Source organism: Vigna unguiculata, chromosome 8 (genome assembly GCF_004118075.2).
Source record: "Vigna unguiculata cultivar IT97K-499-35 chromosome 8, ASM411807v1, whole genome shotgun sequence".
Taxonomy (NCBI): Eukaryota; Viridiplantae; Streptophyta; class Magnoliopsida; order Fabales; family Fabaceae; genus Vigna; species Vigna unguiculata.
Genome location: NC_040286.1, coordinates 31,781,154 through 31,801,517, shown reverse-complemented (window position 1 = coordinate 31,801,517; position 20,364 = coordinate 31,781,154). Strand labels below are relative to the sequence as shown.

General features: G+C 35.4%; 1 protein-coding gene across 1 annotated transcript; it reads right to left on the bottom strand.

Annotated features, from left to right (window-relative positions):
- Positions 1 to 225: 225 nt before the first annotated feature.
- Positions 226 to 2,334, bottom strand: LOC114195116. The gene is made up of 7 exons (XM_028085508.1): positions 2,205 to 2,334; positions 2,022 to 2,104; positions 1,745 to 1,939; positions 1,437 to 1,595; positions 969 to 1,025; positions 703 to 849; positions 226 to 597 (listed from the first exon to the last, which is right to left on the bottom strand). Exons 1-7 carry the CDS (start codon positions 2,332 to 2,334, stop codon positions 226 to 228), a joined length of 1,143 nt encoding a protein of 380 aa, XP_027941309.1.
- Between the last annotated feature and the right edge of the window lie 18,030 nt (positions 2,335 to 20,364).

Here is a 20,364-nt window from a genome sequence, read left to right as displayed (position 1 = left end):
ATTATATTTTAACTTTATATTTTTATGAAGAATCTAAAACTCGAATGAAATTTTGGAGGATTGGGAGATGAAGAGAGAGAGAAAAAAATAATAGAGAGGAAATAAATAATTAAAGTTTTAGAAGCAAAAGCAAATGTTGAAGATTTCACAATGTTTATTGATGGATGGACATAAATGCTTTATCAGTTCATTCTCAGTTTCTTATAGAGTTTGATCTTCCTTTCATTAATCGCCACACTCGCCACCAGGTCCCCCGAATTGGAGAGAATTTCCAACATCTCTTCCTAGAGCTCCAAAGTGTTGGGCATTAAAACAATTGGGTTTGTCGGCTAGTGTCTCTGTCATGTCTGTGTCGGGTTCTAAATCTTTTCTTACTTGATCTTGAATGGAGATAAACTTAAAGTAGGCGGCATGAACAAAGTTCTGATCTGGAAAATATCCAGATCCCATTTGAGGACTGGGAATGCCATGATGAGTCATTGTTCTCCCACCCCATCCCACTCGTTCTGCCGAGCTCATGTTTGAGAATAATTTTGCTGGATAATATCCAATATCTCGCCCAGCAATATTCAACCACCAATTTTCAGTTTGTGGGTCCTGAAAATGTATATTGTGTTTGTCAATTACATAACATTATTTTTAACATTTTATAGTGAAAGTTGTATATAGTTGATTGTGAAGTTGTATAGGAATCAACATGACCATAGTAATAGAAATTGTAGACTCAATTGATGTGTTTCCGTAGATAGATGTCTTGGACATGCGTGAACCAATGTAATGAAACTGATTAACTTGGACAAAACCTGAACATTGAAGATCGTAACATCCTGTATGCTTGAAATTATCTGACTGTAACATTTATGAATAAAATTATCATATAGCATAATGTATCTTTATAGGGTTAGTAAGGATCTTAACTAGAGAAAAGAAAGTAAAGACTAGAAACAAATAAATAAATCTTTTCTTACTGTCCATGCCGAGAAGATATGAGTTCCAGTATCACCACGATATATTAGGGGAGCCACCTTTAACACAAATTAAATAATAAGTATAGATTAAAACTCAATAAATGTAAAAGGGTATAATTGCTTAATAAGAAAAAATAATGAATTAAATATGTTTTTATTCACAAATTATTATTAAAAATTGTGTTTTGTTCTTAAATTAAATTATAAAATATTTAGTCATTGCATTTTATGAATACTATAAAAAACATTCTCTCGACAAATGGTATGTGGAGTGTTTTTCATGTGATAAACAAAGTTTTGCCATGAACTATAATATAATGTCCACATGTCATTTGATGAAAAAAAATGTTTTATTTGACTTTCATAATTGTAGGTACAAAATACTTTATAATTTAGTTCACAATATTTTATATTAGTTTGGAAACAAACATATTTAACCTAAAGATAACTATATCAATCAAAACTCACATGCCACCCGAAAGCGATTTTGTTATTTCCTCCGTTCTCAACCCATATATGAGAAATGCTTTCTTGATTATTCTTCATGAGTCTTGGATTATAAATGTTGTTTGATCCCTTAACTTTATAAAAGGGACCATAACTTGGTTTAACATATATTTCTGCCATCTACAAAATTGAATCAAATAATGATTCAAATAAAAAAAATGAGACATCCACAACATTGAATTAAATAATGATTCAAATAAAAAGAATGAGACAAAGACATTATGTAGAAATACAATTAAAAAAGATCTGAAATACAAGAAAAAATTTACATGAAGGCCGGGAACATCTTGAACCATGCTTTGATTATAGAATGATGATCTTCTTTGAATGAGACAATCTTTTGTTGTTCTCCGAATGGGAACAGTTCCCCTTGGACATTTTTCTTTCTGAAGTTCAAATATGAGTTGATTCGATGATTTTTTCATACTTGTCTTCTCAAATGAGTTTCGAAAGCTAGGTTTTCTCTGTAAATAAATAGAACAAATGTTATAAAAAAATTGACTACAAATTAACCCTAATTGAAGATATTAAGAAAATAGGATGTACCTGTAATTTGTGGTCTTTTAATAAAGGATGATCAAATGCTAGTTGTTTATAAATATCAACGCAATCAACGACATATCCAAACTCTGTGTATCAAATTCAAAATACATAATATATAAAAATATTAATTATCCATATAAAGTAGAAGAATAGAATGAAATAGAAGAAGAATATGTACTTGAATACTTTTCACTGAGGGTTTGTTAATGACTTGTAATTGTCTTTCTATCTCAAAATCATCTATGAGAGTAGCATGAACTCTATGACTATCATGGCTATTTACCAACCAAAATACAAAGAACAATATCTTGATCATTTCTTATGCAGAATCCTTCTATCTATCAAATAAAATGAGTGCCTATTGGATCAGCTTATGAAATAGCCTCTTTATAATCCATAGCATTCAAGAAAACATTAAATGAGTGGAGGATAAATGGATTACATGAACCAACAATAAAAAAATTGATGAGTCATAAATGATTACTATATTTATTGCTAAAAATATTGCTTTTTATTATAAGGGAGGAGTTATAATTAATTTATTACGTTTAATAGAGTTATGTCATTTGAGAAATTGCATAATGAAATATAATAGTTTGCATTTCTAACAAATGAATAAAATCAAACTAATTATAATTAATTGTTATACAATGTCATTGTGGAGGGATGAATTGCAATTATTATGTTTTAAATTATTTATTGATTACAATTTAGATATTGTTTTGAAATTTGTTGTTTCCTAAATTGGGATCATGGAGGAATTACAGTTAACTAATATGTTCAATATTACCTTCATTAATCTTTATTACAGAGAACTTTTAATTAATTATATTTTAAATAATTATATTAATAACAATTTTATAGACATTGCATATTAAACTTTTTGTCTTGGTATTCACGAGGATTTAAAGTTGACAAATAAATAGTAGGAACAATTTCAATTTGGAGAAAAATATTTATTTATACTTAAGAAAAATGAGAAGGGATTAACAAGATGAAATTTGAGTTCTTATAATCTTTTTATCTATCATGAACTTATTTGAAAATTTGTGTTTTTGTAATTTAGAATTTTAAAAAGAAAAAATGAAAACTCATTTTTCTAAAAAAAATGGTAGATATGTCTATCATACTCTGTATATTTCATAAAATGAATTATTTACAACGCTCAAAATTTTACATTAATTTTTAATAAGTAATATTTAATTTTACAACAAATTCAGTATATATAAAATAATAAAAAACGTGAGTAAATTCTTATTCAGTAATATTTATTTACCACAATTTTAGAATAATTCCAATATATTTAAAATATCTATATCTTCTTTTTATATTAGTAAATGCTATAATTCTCTTTATAACGGTTTTTGTTAATCCATACACAAGAAATATAAAGAGTGTTATTTTTTATAACTATTTAATAAAAATATTATTTTTCATAACCGTTAAGTAGTCGTTTTTCACTAACATTAATACAAATATTAATAAATGTATTCAATATTAAATATGTCATTTTGAATATTGATAATTAAATGATACGAGACTATACAGAAGATTAGAAGTTTTAATTGAAATTATTAATTTAAATATTTTTCACAAAAGAAAGTTTACCTATATGAGAGTCTAGAAAATAATTTAAATTTATTATTTATTTTCAAATAGTAAAATATTTTAATAATAAAAAGTCAAAACTATAAATAAATTTTATAATAACTCAAATTCATTTTATAAAATTACTATCTTTCTAAACTTTTTTCTTAATTTTGAGCGTCATCAAGTCATATTTTTTTATTAAATCATTTCATTCTCATAGAAAAATTTCAAATATATCTCCTTCTTTTTATTAATTAAGTTGTTATTTTGGAAAATTTATTGCTTAATATCTATAATGTATAAATTCTAAAAATAAAATTACTCTATTTTTGAGTTGTTACAACCTATTAATCATTTACTCGAAGTAAATAAATAATAGAAGAAATATATTAATATTTTTTACTGTGATTTATTTTTTCAGAACATATAAACACATATTTCAACAAGAGAAGTTGATGAGGTGAAATAAATGGAAGTGAAATAATGCAAAATCAGATTTTACAATTGAGAGAAGGAAACCTTATTAATATTAAGAATATTTTAAAATTTGAAAAATTAATTAAATCACAAAAAATTAATAAATACTGAATTGAATGTTCTTAAGTTTGTTAGAGACTCGAACTTAATTAAATATTTACTTTATTTAACTTATTTTCAAAAGAAGCATAACACTAAATACTCATCTACATTGTGTAGATTTTCTATGTTTTCATTTGTCTATGGTTCATTAATTAATTAATTTATTAAAAATGATTTATTAACCTATTTATCTTGAGCTTTATTCATATTAATTATTGATTTATTGATGTATTTGTAATTGTAATTTATTTTCATAAAGTAATGTGAATGATGGGTTTTTTTCCCATAATGGTGTAATTTATTTATGCAATTATCAAAATGGTGCAAATTTCTTTTAAATTCCAGTGAAGGGTAAGTCGTGCCAAGATGGTGCAGTTTCACAATAAAGAAGTCCTGCCAACATCAGACAATTTTAATTAAAATAAGCTGAATTCGTGCTAACATGGAGAAACTTCTGTGTTGTTGAGAAGTCGTGCCATTATATGACAAGACTTTCCTTGTTATGAAGTGGTCTCATTATGACAAGACTTTGGTTTCGACGAAGTAATTAATTTAAGTGAAGTCGTCTCTGTTTGTGACGACTTCATAAAAGATATTGAAGTCTCTGCGATTTGGGACGACTTTAGCACAACTTAATCAAAGTCGTCTCACTTTGGCACGACTTCTTCAGGTCGAAGTCGTGTCATTTTCGCACGACTTAATTTTTAAAAAAAGTGCTCTAATTTAGAAAATTATGATTAAAATTGCACCATTTGGGGAAAAAAACCTTAATGATATTGTATTTTAACGATATAATAACTTAGCTTTTTTATGTATGTTTTTATCTTTTTAATTTGTAATTATAATTGTACTTTTTAAATTATTAGAAATTTAATTTCTCCATGTGGTATTTTGATCAATGTGTTAATTAATTTCATTTATTTTATCAATTGATATCAATATTAATACATCGGAAAATAGAATCCAATTGTATACAAATAATTTAATAAATAAAATGAGATTTGAAATGGAGTAAAATAAAATTCATGAATTTGTCAAAATAATTTACAATGCATATGTTTAATTAGTGATTAGAAAAACGTAAAATGAATAACAAAAAATCATACATCATTTTCAATTTATTCAACTTATTTGTATTTTTTTTATATGAGGCCAATTATTAAACTATTTACAATTTCTTATTTTGAGACAAACATCGAGTTTTAAATATGAGTTTGTGTTAAAATATGATGATCATACTAAATGAGTTAAGTAAACATCTGATCCTTGTATTTTTAAATAATGTACTATATTTTTATATATTTTGACATGATTTATTATTTACAATGTTTTGCATTATCTTTGTATTTTTACATACATTTTTTTTTAAATTTATCTTTTGTAATTATACATAGTCTATTTTTTACATTTCATTTATATTGTTCAACTTTTATATTCAATATCATTATCATTTTTATTATTAGAAGTTTACCATTTATATGTTTCTACGTTGTTTTACTAATATTTTATTTAAAATTGAATTTGAGTTCTTAATTATGGTTAACTCAATCTTAATATATTATTTAAAATAATTATATAGAATATATTTTTATTAAAAATATATATAAATAATTATCAGTTTTATAGATAATCATTAGTCTTTGACTGATATCTTAGGTATTTCGTAATTAGTGGCTCCTCTTTCTAATCTTAACTTTTTTTTTGTTTCTATTCACAACATAACCTTTGAATCTCATCTAGCCAACTTAAGTAAACTTTCTTTGTAAATTAAAAGTAGTATAGCAAAATATAATTTGGAAAATTCATACAAATTAGCTTATAAAGAAACTATAAACTGTTTTTGCACACATACACATACACACTCTCATCAAACAAAATATCAAATGCACTTTTATTTTGAGTCAAAAGAGTTCATTGGTTTAATAGTTTCTTTCTAAATCACTATGCCATGCTTTCATTTTCTCTCACTGTTCATGCTTTGGTATTTTATTTATTTATTTAGATTTTATCATTACACAGTCTCACTTGAGAAAATAATCTAAGTAAAAATAGGATTATATATATTTTCATATTGTAGATATGAGTATTTAAGTTGATTAGGTTCAGGAGTTAAAATAAAAACGTTTTTAATAAACAAACTCATTATATAAAAAATATGAAAATTTATAAGTAAAAATAGTTAATTAGTGTTGGTTGTATTCTTATTTCATGTCTCAAATCTTATTTATTTTAGCTTAATAATTTTGGAATGATTTTAGTGTAATTAAGGGTTTTTGTCTAACTTTCCAAACAAAAATCTTATTCTAGTTAATGATTAACATAAGGCTCAACTATTATTGGTCTCACATTTTGTCTATTTTATTTGATTTAATTCTTATTTTTTTAAATATTTTAAAAAGTTTTAGTTTTGTAAATTATGATTAATTTGGTTCTTTTTGGTGATAATGTTTAAATTGTTAGTGGAAGGTGAACCGTGACTATTACTGTCATTTCATATTTTTTTTAATTTTAATTTGTTTTTTATTTGTTTTAATATTTTTAATATATTTTTTAATTTTGATTCTCCATGTGTCAATTTAACATTGTGACATTACGTGTCAAACTAGGTCACTGTCACGTCATGTCTTATATTCAATTGAGTTATAATTTTCGTTAATTTTGTTTAATTTAGTCTTAATTTTAATTAATTTTGTTTACTATTCAGTCATAATTTTGTCTCTTTCTACATGGAACAAATTTAATTTTTATTTAAATGTTATACATTATTTTTATTAAAGTTCGCATTTATATTAAATATTTATTTGTTATTTTAAAATTAGAAGGAAAATTCTTTGTTATTTTTTAAAGTTAGAAGGGAAATTCTTCATTATTTTTAAAATGATAAGGAAAATTCTTAAATATTTTTAAAATTAGAAGGAAATTTCTTCATTATTTTTAAAATTAGAAGAAAATTTTTTCATTATTTTTAATATTAGTAGGAAATTTTTCATTATTTTTAAAATTAGAAGAAAAATTAATCATTATTTTTAAACCAACTATAAACCTATTTTTTACATGCAGAAAAGATCAAACATAAATATTATAATTTATTTCCAATAATATAATTATGGTTGATTTAACAATAATGAAATAAATATTTAATGTAAATTTAAATTTTAATAAAAATTCCAGTATAACATTTATATAAAAATTAAATTTAATCAATTTGAAGAAGGACAAAATTGAGATAAAATTGAATAAAATTAACAAAAAATGAGACTGAATGGAATATAAGACACATTACATTGACACATGGCAATGATATTAACTTGACATGTGACAGTGACACTGGCTTAACATGTGACACTGACACTACCTTGTATTATGATGCTGACTTGATACGCGGACAACTTTTTTAAAATAAAAAAATATTAACAAAAAATTTAAAAAATTCACGAAATGACATATGACAATCCATGTTCACCTTCTGTTAATAATTTAATTATCATCACAAAAAAGACCAAATTAACCACAATTTACAAAAAAATAGTATTTTTTGAATATTTCAAAAATATGAGGACCAAATTGAACAAATTTCAACCATCAATGTATTTAAACCTAAATATAATTTAATGAATGTCTATTTTTTATAAGGCTATGGAGGCTTATTTGCAGGGTTTTTTTTATGTAGTTAGGAAGAAGATACTTAATTGTACTTAACATAATCTATATGTACAATGTTTATTTATTTTTTATTTTTATAGAGTTTTGTTAAGACTTTGGCAAGTGTACCAAGTCGCGCAAGTAGTAACCGGTAAGACCGGGATATCGTTTCCCAAGAGACTCGTGTATACTAATTAATTGCGTAATTAGTGACTAATTTAAACTAATGAATAAATCCATATTTTGAGTTTTAATGTATGAAATTAAACTTTGCATAAATAATTAAAATTGAACTTTGAAAGTTAAAGGCACTTAGTGAGTGGAAAAGATTAGAAATGATATGACTTGATATTGCCGGGGTTAGAATTCACCAACTATGCTCTCATGCAACTACAATTTAACATCCTCTTCATTAATATGCTAATGCCAACCCACAAAATTACTCAAACCCTAATTCCTTAAAAGATTGAGCCTAAATTTCCTTATTAAAAAAAATCAATTCCTTGAACTCTTAATAAGCAAATTTGCTTTATGCACAAAGGCTTAAGACAACCAATGGGTCAAGCCCCATTCCTAGGTACAAGCTCCATTGAGTTCTCTTATTCCAAATCTAGGTTTCAAAAGATATTTTCACACCCCATGAACCAAAAATCAAGCAAGAGATGGCTAAATCAATGCAAGCTTTAAGTGAAGAAATAAGAAGACTAGCAATTAATGAAAGAATCATATATATAATCAAAACATTTGCATTTACACAAGAGTTTCGTGGCTACATCTAACCCCAACAAAAATGGGTTTAGCTCTCCATTGCCATGGAGAGCTCAAGCTTAAAAATGGAAGAGATGGAAGAGAAAGAGATACAAAGAGGAAGATGGAGCTGTTCCCACAAGCCCTAGCACTCCTCCAAGCTCTCCAAATGTGTTCTTCGTGCCTCCAAAATGCCAAAGATACTTTTCCCCTCGCGAAAACAAAAGAAAAGGAGCCAACTTGCCACATCAGCGAACAATGGCGCCTGGCGGCAGGGTCTCACCGCCAGGCGGTATCGGGCAAACAGGGGGCAAAACTGGCAGCTACCGCCCGGCGGTGTCCAGTTACCGCCAGGCGGTTCGTAACAAGGGCACCTGGCTGGCGCTTGGCTGGCGCTTGACTGGCGGTCTGTTCCGCCTGGCGCTTGCTTCGTGTCGCCAGGCGCTTCCTGTTGACATTTTTCTTCTTCTCCTTACTATTTCGGGTCACTCATTAATCTGGATTTTTGGACAAAGCTTCCCATCTACAAAAAGGACACAAAAAATGGGGATTAGTGGTATATGTAGATAAATGTAACCCAAAATGTATTTATTTACAAAAGTAAGGTAAAATTGAGGATTAAGTAGGTTAAAAGCTTTGGAAGAGATGATTTTGCTAATGAAATATAGCTTGGATAATGGTAAAAATTAACATTATCAACTCCCCCAAACTTAAAACCTTGCTTGTCCTCAAGCAAAAAGGTAACTTGGCCTAGATGAACAACACAATTGCAATGATCTAGCAAATCAAGAAAACATATGTCAATTGTGCTTGCTCTTATTTGAAAGATTGTGTAGCACATGTGTTTCATTAGCAAGGCAAACTAAAGCTATGGTGTTCACAAAACAAAAATATCACAAGTGCATGCAAGAGTTTATAAGGGATCAACAATCATGGCAAAATGTTTCCTTGATCAATGGGAACCACTTCTCACAAGAACAAGTGTTTCACTCAAGCCCACTTGTGTATGGATATAAACAACATTCTCTCTACCATCACAATGTCACACAATTTAACTTTGTTTTTTTGTTCAAAATGTCTAATACTTTCACAAGCATGCTATCATCACAAGGTCTTTTATGGCTTGTATCGTGGCTAGGCTAAGAAGGAAATTTGGTTTTTCAGGATAACAAAAGTACTTTGAGCTAAGAGAGCAACTAATCAAATCATGAACGTATTTTTCTCCCTTCTCTATTGAACAAATGAAACCAATTCCCAACTTGCTTGCACCAATTTTCTTCTCTTTTCTTTTCTTTTCTTTTCTTCTTCTTCTTTTTTTTTTTTGAATGAACCAAAAAATTTACAAATTTTCTCATGCTCCCTTGTATTAGCAATAATTCCCCCAAACTTGAACCATACTCATGACTAACAATCATTTGCTCTCTCAAGCTCAAAGTAAGGTAGTCAATATCTTCATTATGCTCAAGGTTCAAGGAATGACACATATTATCTTTAAGGCTCAAAGAAGACTCAAAGGATTTGCACAAGAAATCAACTTAAAAAGGATTGGCTCAATTATGTAAAGAAAAAGAAAGATGGCCTTGATCACCTGTAGCATGCAAGTAAATGAATAGCAAATGAACTCAAGCAAAGTCAATTATGAGTCCACAGTGATAGCATTCACACAATTCAACTCTGGGGCACAACCTCTCACAGGGTATTTGTGTTCCACAATTGTCAACATATGCCAAAATCATTGATCACAATTAAACTCAAGCATCACTATATCAAAATGAGAACAACCACAAGCTTATGCTCACAAGCCAATTCAACATCATTTCATAACAAGCACAAAAGATGATCATGAAAAGTAGTAATTCAATGCAAAAGATTAGTTCACCACAACCAAGTTACAAAGTTCTACACTATGCTAAAAAGTTCAATACTATCAAAAGAAAGTTAAGACTGAAAACTAAAAGCATAAAATAAATCAGGACTATCAACAAAACAAGTCCTGCAAAATGTGAATCACTCTCTCCAAATGCTCAGGCGTCATCCTCGCCCTCTTCATCTAGCTCCTCCTCGTCATTATCACCAACAGCTGAGGCTCCACCTCCCCCAGTAGTAGTGGCTTGGGCCCCAGGCCAAGCAACAGTGGCAGCAAACTCCTCAGCTGATGGGGTGTGCAGCTTAGGAATAGTTAGGGAGATGCCCCTTGTAACATCCCTAGGGAATATTACTTAAAAATAATATTTAAAATAAACATTTGCTTTAATAGCCATCTCGATAAAAATACCAACGCGGGAAAATTTTAATTTAATACGATAGCTCGCCAAAACCCATAAATGAATTCATAAAAGGTTACAAGTTCTCAAAATTTGCATTTAAAATATAAATTACAATTTATCAAAACCCTAGCACTACTCCCATGCTAGCCCCTCACTCCGCCATCTGAGCATCCTCAGCACCACCTGTGTCAACATCTGCTCCCGTGTAACGAATTACACGATCATCGCCACACACAAACAGAAAGGGTGAGCTGAGAAAATAAAATAACAAGAATATAAACACAAAATAGATCATTTACCCATCTTAATCATTATCTATAAATCTTGGCCAAGACCCTAACCCCAAGACTTAACAGTCTTCAAATCATACATAGTGTTAGCCTTGAACTCGGGAATCTGATGCTCACACGAACCTGCCCGCTCGTGGTCCTGCCTCTACGAACCTCCCCGCTCGTAGTCCTGCTCTACGGACCTACCCGCCCGTAGTCCAACACATGTGATCCACCAGCCCCCGTACCTCCCCGCACGTGGCATCTCTCAACGTGAGCACGGAACATACGAACCTCCCCGCTCGTATCCCCACGTGAGAGTAACTTGATATGAACCTCCCCGCTCATATCATCACATGTCACACCATCCATGAACCTACCCGCTCATGGCACAACATCTCTTGATCCAAGCATCATTGTCAGTTTAACAAAACAACACATCAAATGCAAGAACAACAGCGTTTCCGCCTGGCCCGACCCACACGTCGCCAGGCGAAATTGCTCCAGACCGCCTGGCGGTATTCACCTCCCGCCAGGCGCCAGCGTTCTCCCAAAAACCCCACTGTTTTCTCGTCACCGCCTGGCGGAGCACACCGTGCCGCCAGGCGCCAAGCGAAACAGGGACCCCTGACGTTAGTCTCATCGCCTGGCGCACGTACCCGTGCCGCCAGGCGCCGTATCAGTAGCAGGACCCCTCTGGTTTTTTTTTCTACTATGGTTAGTCTCACAACTATCAGAAGTATCAAGCACCTAATCTTTACCATGGCCAAACCAACAATTCAAGTTTTCACATTAACTGAACATTAACCTATTAAAGCAACTCCTTTCATTTCTACGAACACAGTCCAAAGTTCAACACCTTCTTTCTCGCTACCATGTACCCTACCCTGTAATAGCCAAAGCTTTACTCTCAGCATCATTAGAATACTTCCCCCATGATTCCTCATGCATAATTATTCTCCATCACATTTTTCTCTAGTGCCTATAACTCTAATCGTAAGAGATTTATAACCTGACCAATGGTCATCCCCTAGTACATGTATCCTCAATTGTTACCTAAACTTCAGTAAGTCATATTCAGTACCTATCCGATTACACGTAAACGAATACTATGCCTCTAAAACAGAATCTCTTAACTAAATTTTTCCCTTCTCCCTTCCTTCCTTAGATAATCCATCCAACATCATAAGCTACCATTCTCCCGGTTATTCAATATAGTATTTCGTCCCTTTCTACATTACCAAATTGTCGTAAAACCTCACACACTCCCAATTCCCTTCACTTTCTATTTCCAAAATCCCACAAAACAGCCCCCTGACCGCGCTATCGCCTGGCGGCGCCTTGCTTGCCGCCAGGCGGAGCATCAGTACCTGCGTAAACCAGGTTTATTCGTACCTATGACAGAGTCAATCCTCTTTCCAGTACTCATTCCCATTACTTACATTATCCAAGCTATAACAATACATATATAATCGACTAATTTCCTGCCCCTAAATCAATCCATATAGATCACTCGATCTTTACCCTCGAGAATAACCTGATTCAATTCATGCCCGAGTATACCTAGGACTCCACCACCCCCCCCAAATTTCAACTGATTTCAGATCAACAAGGTATCCAATGAAAGCTATATGAACCAATTTTAGAACCCATAAGGGTTCTCATACATACAGTATCACAATTCACGAAGATAGAACGCGAACAATGTCGCGCCGTCTGGCAGAAATTCATCGCCGCCAGGCGGATCATGCCAAAACAAGAACAACACAACAAACCTGATGAGCCGCCTGGCGGTACGGGATGAACCGCCAGGCGGTTTCTGGAAAAATCCAGAAACCTCAATACAACAGTGCAGAAATGATGCAGTGATCATACAATGAGCAAAGGCATCGCGCAGTTATTCAATTACAATTAAAAAGACACGAAAAACAACTCCCCTAACCTGGAATTTGCTTCAATTTACGAATCAATGAGTGCGCGCTCCAATCGAAATCTCCTTGCCCTTGCTCACACTCCCACGTTAGTTCTTCCCCTTACTTTCCCTCTGTTTTCGATCCTAAACCCACCAAAACTTCTGTCCAGAGTCCTCCCCACGTACCACAGCACCTCTCTTTTCACTAATTCCCTCTCTCTCTTGGCTTATGGGTAACCTATTCACTCACTCACTTTCCCAAAACGAGAATTATTTAAAAAGGGATTTAATAACCATTGGGTGGGTCATTCAATCTGATTTTTCAGCCCCTTATACGACTAGGTTATGCTGCCCCTTTCAAATTCCATGCAGAAATATAATTTGGCCAAAAAAAAAGAAATCATTTAGTTCTCACCAAGGCTTGAACCCACTCTCATGCACATACCAAACCAAGGTCAAACCATGCAACCAATCCTTATTTCATGATAAATCCTACAATTTTAAGAATTTATCATGACAACACGCATCCAATATAAAAACACACAAAAACACACAATTTAAATAACACCCAAGTGGCACACATAGGACTTGAACCCAAGTCCTCACACACAAGAAGGTACTCTCGACCACTTGAGCTAGTACCTTTCCACGTCATAGTTCTCCACATTTATTACTTTGAATATTCTCATTACCCGTCCTAATTAAATAATTAATTAAATAACTATTTAATTTTCCCGGGTCTTACACCCCTAAGCATGTCAGCATTGGCCATCCCCATCCGGTATAAGGCTTGCATCTGGGGTTCCAAGAGCTGAAGGTGGTCGAGCTTGGCCTCCAAAGCCTGCAACCGCATGTCAATGGTGGGTGTTGCCTCGGGCTCGGGCTCTGGCTCAGGCTCTGCCTGTGGCTGATGGCGCCTCCTGGGTTTGGGAGCAACTGAGCAGAACCTCTGAAAATATGAAAAGTCCAGGTCCTGCGTTGCTTTCTCCAACGGGGGTACAGAAATATCCACCCCTGCCAGGCTGCAAAGATGGGTGATGAGAGAGGGATGGCCAAGAGCGGCCTTGCCAGCGGCGTTGGCACACCGGTGGATCTCATTTGCAATAAACTGCCCTACATCCATCACCCGCCCTGTCAGGATAGTGTATAAAATGGTGGCGCGTCCCTCCGTAAGATCAGACACATGGGAGCACGGGGAGATGTTGGCGTGCACAAATCCTGACCAGAAGCGGGCCAGGGGGTGAAGGGAACCTCTCTGAATCGTACCCCTGTGAAATCCTTCACCCGCCAAGCAGAGTGCTTGGATCAGCTCTCCAGGCGCCACGCCCTCATCATCCAACACCGAAAACTGGCACTCCACATCATCAGCCAGCTGGGTGCCCAAAAACTCATTGATCGTGTCAGCATCAAAGGGCACCCTTTTCCCCCGCACATAACTGAGAAAGGTGGGGGTTGCTGAGGTGGTAACCTTGGCATTAGCATAAAATTCCTTCACCAAGGTTACACTAAAAGTGCTAGGATAGCTACCCAGCCTTTCCCAGCCACGCCTGATCAACTCCAGCTGAAATTCGTTGACCTCCCCGGGCTTAAGAATCACTTTCCTCTCTGCCACCAACTTTCGTTGCATAACCACTTGGAAGCGGTCCTCATTATCCTTTGTGAGGAAGTAATGAGAGTAAATTCTCTCCTTTCGCTTTTGCCCTTTCGAAGGGTTGCCAACGGTGGTCTTCATTCTTTTGGGATTTGAGGAGGATGCCATCTACAAAATAAACATTGGTACAAAGAGGCAATTTAAAGTTAGCATTGGAGTGAGAGATTCAATAAAAAAGAGAGTTAATTGCATCTAAAGACTAAACTAGAGCAAAAAAATGTCAAGTCATTTAGATGCAAAAACCATTGTAGCACTGGTGCCTCACAACCCAAGCTACAATCACATGAAAATCAAAGAAAGAGGCAAAAACAGGGGCCACCGCCTGGCCCCTCCAAGACTGCCGCCAGGCGCCAGCTTGCAGCAGTGGCACTGCTAGGCGCCACCGCCTGGCGGTAAAACAGGCCAAAATGGCCACCGCCAGGCGGCACAAAACAGAACAGCCAGGATTTTTGAAAATTTCAGCACAAAACAGCAAAGAAACAGCATCACAATGGCAGCCCACACAACAAACACGAGTTTTTAAACACAAAACAACAGTGATAACGAGATTCAAAGGAAAGAAACTCTAATCTAGTGAAACAAAACGGGATTATTAAGTAACAAACATCAACACTCTAAAAACATGAGAAAAACACAAGAAGAAGACATTACTTGAGTGTATGCAAGCGTGAGTGTTGCAAGAAGTGTTGGTTGGATGAGAGTGAAGAGTGATTGGTGCGTGGAAAGGGCGAAGAGCAGGGTTTCGCCTGGCGGGAGTGTGAGTGGGAGTGATGAGAGCAGCTGCGAGTGAGGGTTAGGGTTTGAATTTGTGAGAGATTGGGAAATTAGAGAGTGAGAAAGGAGAATTCGGGATTGGAAGATTAGGAAAGAAATTGGGAATTTGAGAGTTAGGGTTTGGCAAATGTGGGAGGTGAGATTTAAGAGGCGCCAGGCGTGAATGAAAGTTAGGGTGAGGGATTGGGCCAGCTGAAAAAGAACACAATTAAAAAGCCCAGCAGACCTCGCGCAACGCTACCGCCTGGCGGCTCGGGACCTACCGCCAGGCGGTATACCAGTAAATCACTCTGGACCTCTTTTTCTGGTATGGCGCCAGGCAGGCGCTAGGGAGCCGCCAGGCGGCTGGGTTCTGCAGTGCTTCCAGGGATCAATTTTTCAGGTGGCGCCTGGCGGGAGGGAGTGAACCGCCAGGCGATTACTGCAGTCTTGGAATTTTTTTGTGTTTTTGGGTTATTATTGGGTTGGCTTCAACTCTATTGTGCTCCCACCAACCTTTCACTCTTGCACACATACTTTTTCAGTCTTTTCAACTTCAAACCAAGCATTCACACTCAAGCAAAACATTCAATTCACATAACACATGCACACTTAACTTAAAACACAAATTCACTACACAAGCTATGCTGCTACTATTCTCACAAACAACCAATTTTAAACTACCACATTCTATGATGCACAAAAGTTGAACACAATCACATGCTATCACATCCTAAAACTAAACATGCTTAACAACATTCTAAATTATACTTCCACAAATTCACAAATGCATGCAACAAAATTAGCACAAAGTTCAAACATCAATTCAAACACAACAATCTATGCTAACACACTTCACACATGCATAAAAACACAAAGCTATCTTAAAAAACGAAAATTAAAAGCTAGAATGAGTTTAGAGCGCTGGGTTGCCTCCCAGGAAGCGCTTGTTTAACGTCATGAGCCTGACGGGTAAGACGCTTAAGCTTGGTTGGTGCTTTTGGTGTGCTCCTTCCCAACCTCACACCTATACAACTTCAATTGAGCACTAGTCACCAATTTAGTCCTTCTAGAATAAGGAGCTTCAATTTCAATTCTTCCATCAACTTTGATGTCTCTAATAACCCATAGCCTTGCCCAATTTGACTTGAATCTTCCAGGAGAAATCTTCAAACTTTCCTTTCTCATCACAGTTGGTTGGCCGGGTCTAAGCGCATTAGTCCCCATCAAAGAGTGGTGGTGAACTAGAGCATCTTTCTCTTCCCTCTCTTCATTCACCTTCGTAGAGAAGCAATTGGAGCAGTTTTCAAGCAACTTTGAAGCTTGCCAAGGTCTACTAGTCACAGATAAGACCTCATTGACACCCTTAAGACTAGTTTGTTCATCAGTCGGTTCTTGCACAGCTTCAAGAACATTGAACGTCACCTCCTCATCTTGGTCTTTCAATTTTAGCGTTCCATCATCCACATTGATAACAACCTTGGCTGTCTTCATGAATGGCCTCCCAAGAATGAGTGGTACCCCTTCATCTTTCTCCATCTCCATCACCACAAAATCAACTGGGAATTTAAGATTATCAATTTGCACCACCACATCTTCCACCACACCATAGGGGTATTTGACGGAGCTGTCTGCTAGCTGCAAGGTCATCCTTGTTGGCTTGGCTTCGAGACCACCAATCTTTTTAAGCATAGATAGGGGCATCAGATTAATGCTAGCCCCTAAGTCAACAAGAGCTTTCCCCATATCTTGATTTCCAATGGTGCAGGGGATGGTGAAGCTACCCGGATCCTTGAATTTTGGAGGAAGATTTTTCTGAATAATGGCACTACAATTCCCTTGCACTTCAATGGTTTCCTCTTCTATGTATTTCTTCTTTTTTCCAAGGAATTCCTTCATGAACTTTGCATAAGAGGGTATTTGTTGCAGTGCTTCAGAAAAGGGAATCTTGATCTCAAGCTGCTTGAATATGTCTTTGAACCGAGCTAACTGTCTCTCTTTCTCTTTTCTTGAGGGATTTTGAGGATAGGGAAGGGGTTTCACAACAACTTTCTCTTTTTTCTTTTTCTCTTTTTCATTTTCCTCTCTTTTATTAACTTCCTCCTCTGCTACAATTTCTTCATCAACTTCTTCCTCTTGAATCGCTTCTTCATTCTTTTTCTTTTCTCTAGCCTCCACCTTTTCTTTAGAACCTAACCCAACCTCCTTTCCACTTCGAGTGAAGATGGCCTTACATTGCTCTTTGGGGTTGGCTTCGGTGTTGGCGGAAAAAGAACTTCCTCGTTGATCAGCCAATTGCTTGGCTAATTGCCCCACTTGCACCTCCAAGTTTTTTATTGATGCATCAGTGTTCTTTTGATTTTGAATTGACATTTGCAAGAACTGTTGCATCATGTCCTCAAGCTTTGAGGTTCTGTCAGTTAAAGAGGGATGTTGGTAAGTTTGTTGATGTGGGGGCCTATTGGAAGGTCCTGCTTGGCCCATGTTTTGGTGAGGTTTCCATCCTTGATTATAGTTCCCTGATCGGCCTTGATTGCCCATATAACTAACTTCCTCTTGAGATGTGCTTGGCATAGCACATTGCCCATTAGTATGGTTTCCTCCACATAACTCACAACTTTGCACTTGTTGGAGTTGAGCTATAGAGGCATTTTGAATCTCTTGAGGAAGTTGTGACAGTTTCTTCATGAGGGTCTCCAGCTGCTGAGTCATAATCTTGTTTTGAGCCAATAGAGCATCTTGAGATTGAAGCTCTAGAATACCCTTCTTTTGAGAATGGGCTCTCTCAGTGTAAGCTTCATTATCATTGGCGGCCATATTCTCTATTAACTCATAAGCTTCCTCTGGCGTCTTCCACTTGATACTCCCACCGGCAGAGGCATCTAACATCAACTTTGATTGGGATTTAAGACCTGCCAAGAAAAGAGTAAGCTGTGTAGGTTGATCAAACCTATGAATGGGAGTCTTCCTCAGCAGTCCCTTGAATCTATCCCATGCTTGGCCCAAGGACTCATCCATATCTTGTTGAAATGCCGAGATTTCCTGTTTTCCCTTATTAACCTTGGACTGGGGAAAATATTTGCTCAAGAACTTTGCAACCACGTCATCCCAGTTAGTGAGGCTATTTTCAGGAAAGGAATTCAACCAGGCTTTTGCAGGTCCTACTAGTGAGAACGGGAAGAGACTCAGGCGTATGGCTTCATCAGGAACTTGATGGATCTTCACAGTATTGCATATCTCCAAGAATGTGGCCAGATGAGTGTAGGGATTCTCATGAGACAGGCCATTGAACTGATTACTCTGCACCAGATGAATAAGAGCTGGCTTCATCTCCATGTTGGTGGCATTGACAGTTGGCCTAGCAATACTGTTGAAGTTAACATGGCCTGTGAACGCTGCATAATCTTCCAAAGTGCGTCTTTCACGACCTCTACCATCACCATGAGGATTGTCTGCCATTTCTTCTTCTGGCAAAGGATCAGGATTCTGAGAAGTAGATGAAAGAGTGTCTGAAGCAGAAGAGTGATGGACAACTTGTTGTGCTTGAGCTCGTCTTCTCCTTGTGGCACTATTGTTTCTACGGGCAGTTTTCTCTATCTCGGGATCAACAAGGAGTGGTTCTGAAGATGCAGTCCTCCTTGTACGGATCCTACCCTGCATAAACTATAGAGCAACAACAAAAGACAAGCTCGAACTACAAGTTAGCCCAAAAATAATGTGTGTATATAAGTAAACAAAAATAGTAAATATGCACAAAAGAATTTAGTCTAAATAGGTCAAAAATCACACAAAAGTCTAGTATTAGACACGGGTCCCCGGCAACGGCGCCAAAAACTTGTTAAGACTTTGGCAAGTGTACCAAGTCGCGCAAGTAGTAACCGGTAAGACCGGGATATCGTTTCCCAAGAGACTCGTGTATACTAATTAATTGCGTAATTAGTGACTAATTTAAACTAATGAATAAATCCATATTTTGAGTTTTAATGTATGAAATTAAACTTTGCATAAATAATTAAAATTGAACTTTGAAAGTTAAAGGCACTTAGTGAGTGGAAAAGATTAGAAATGATATGACTTGATATTGCCGGGGTTAGAATTCACCAACTATGCTCTCATGCAACTACAATTTAACATCCTCTTCATTAATATGCTAATGCCAACCCACAAAATTACTCAAACCCTAATTCCTTAAAAGATTGAGCCTAAATTTCCTTATTAAAAAAAATCAATTCCTTGAACTCTTAATAAGCAAATTTGCTTTATGCACAAAGGCTTAAGACAACCAATGGGTCAAGCCCCATTCCTAGATACAAGCTCCATTGAGTTCTCTTATTCCAAATCTAGGTTTCAAAAGATATTTTCACACCCCATGAACCAAAAATCATGCAAGAGATGGCTAAATCAATGCAAGCTTTAAGTGAAGAAATAAGAAGACTAGCAATTAATGAAAGAGTCATATATATAATCAAAACATTTGCATTTACACAAGAGTTTCGTGGCTACATCTAACCCCAACAAAAATGGGTTTAGCTCTCCATTGCCATGGAGAGCTCAAGCTTAAAAATGGAAGAGATGGAAGAGAAAGAGATACAAAGAGGAAGATGGAGCTGTTCCCACAAGCCCTAGCACTCCTCCAAGCTCTCCAAATGTGTTCTTCGTGCCTCCAAAATGCCAAAGATACTTTTCCCCTCGCGAAAACAAAAGAAAAGGAGCCAACTTGCCACATCAGCGAACAATGGCGCCTGGCGGCAAGGTCTCACCGCCAGGCGGTATCGGGCAAACAGGGGGCAAAACTGGCAGCTACCGCCCGGCGGTGTCCAGTTACCGCCAGGCGGTTCGTAACAGGGGCGCCTGGTTGGCGCTTGGCTGGCGCTTGACTGGCGGTTTGTTCCGCCTGGCGCTTGCTTCGTGTCGCCAGGCGTTTCCTGTTGACATT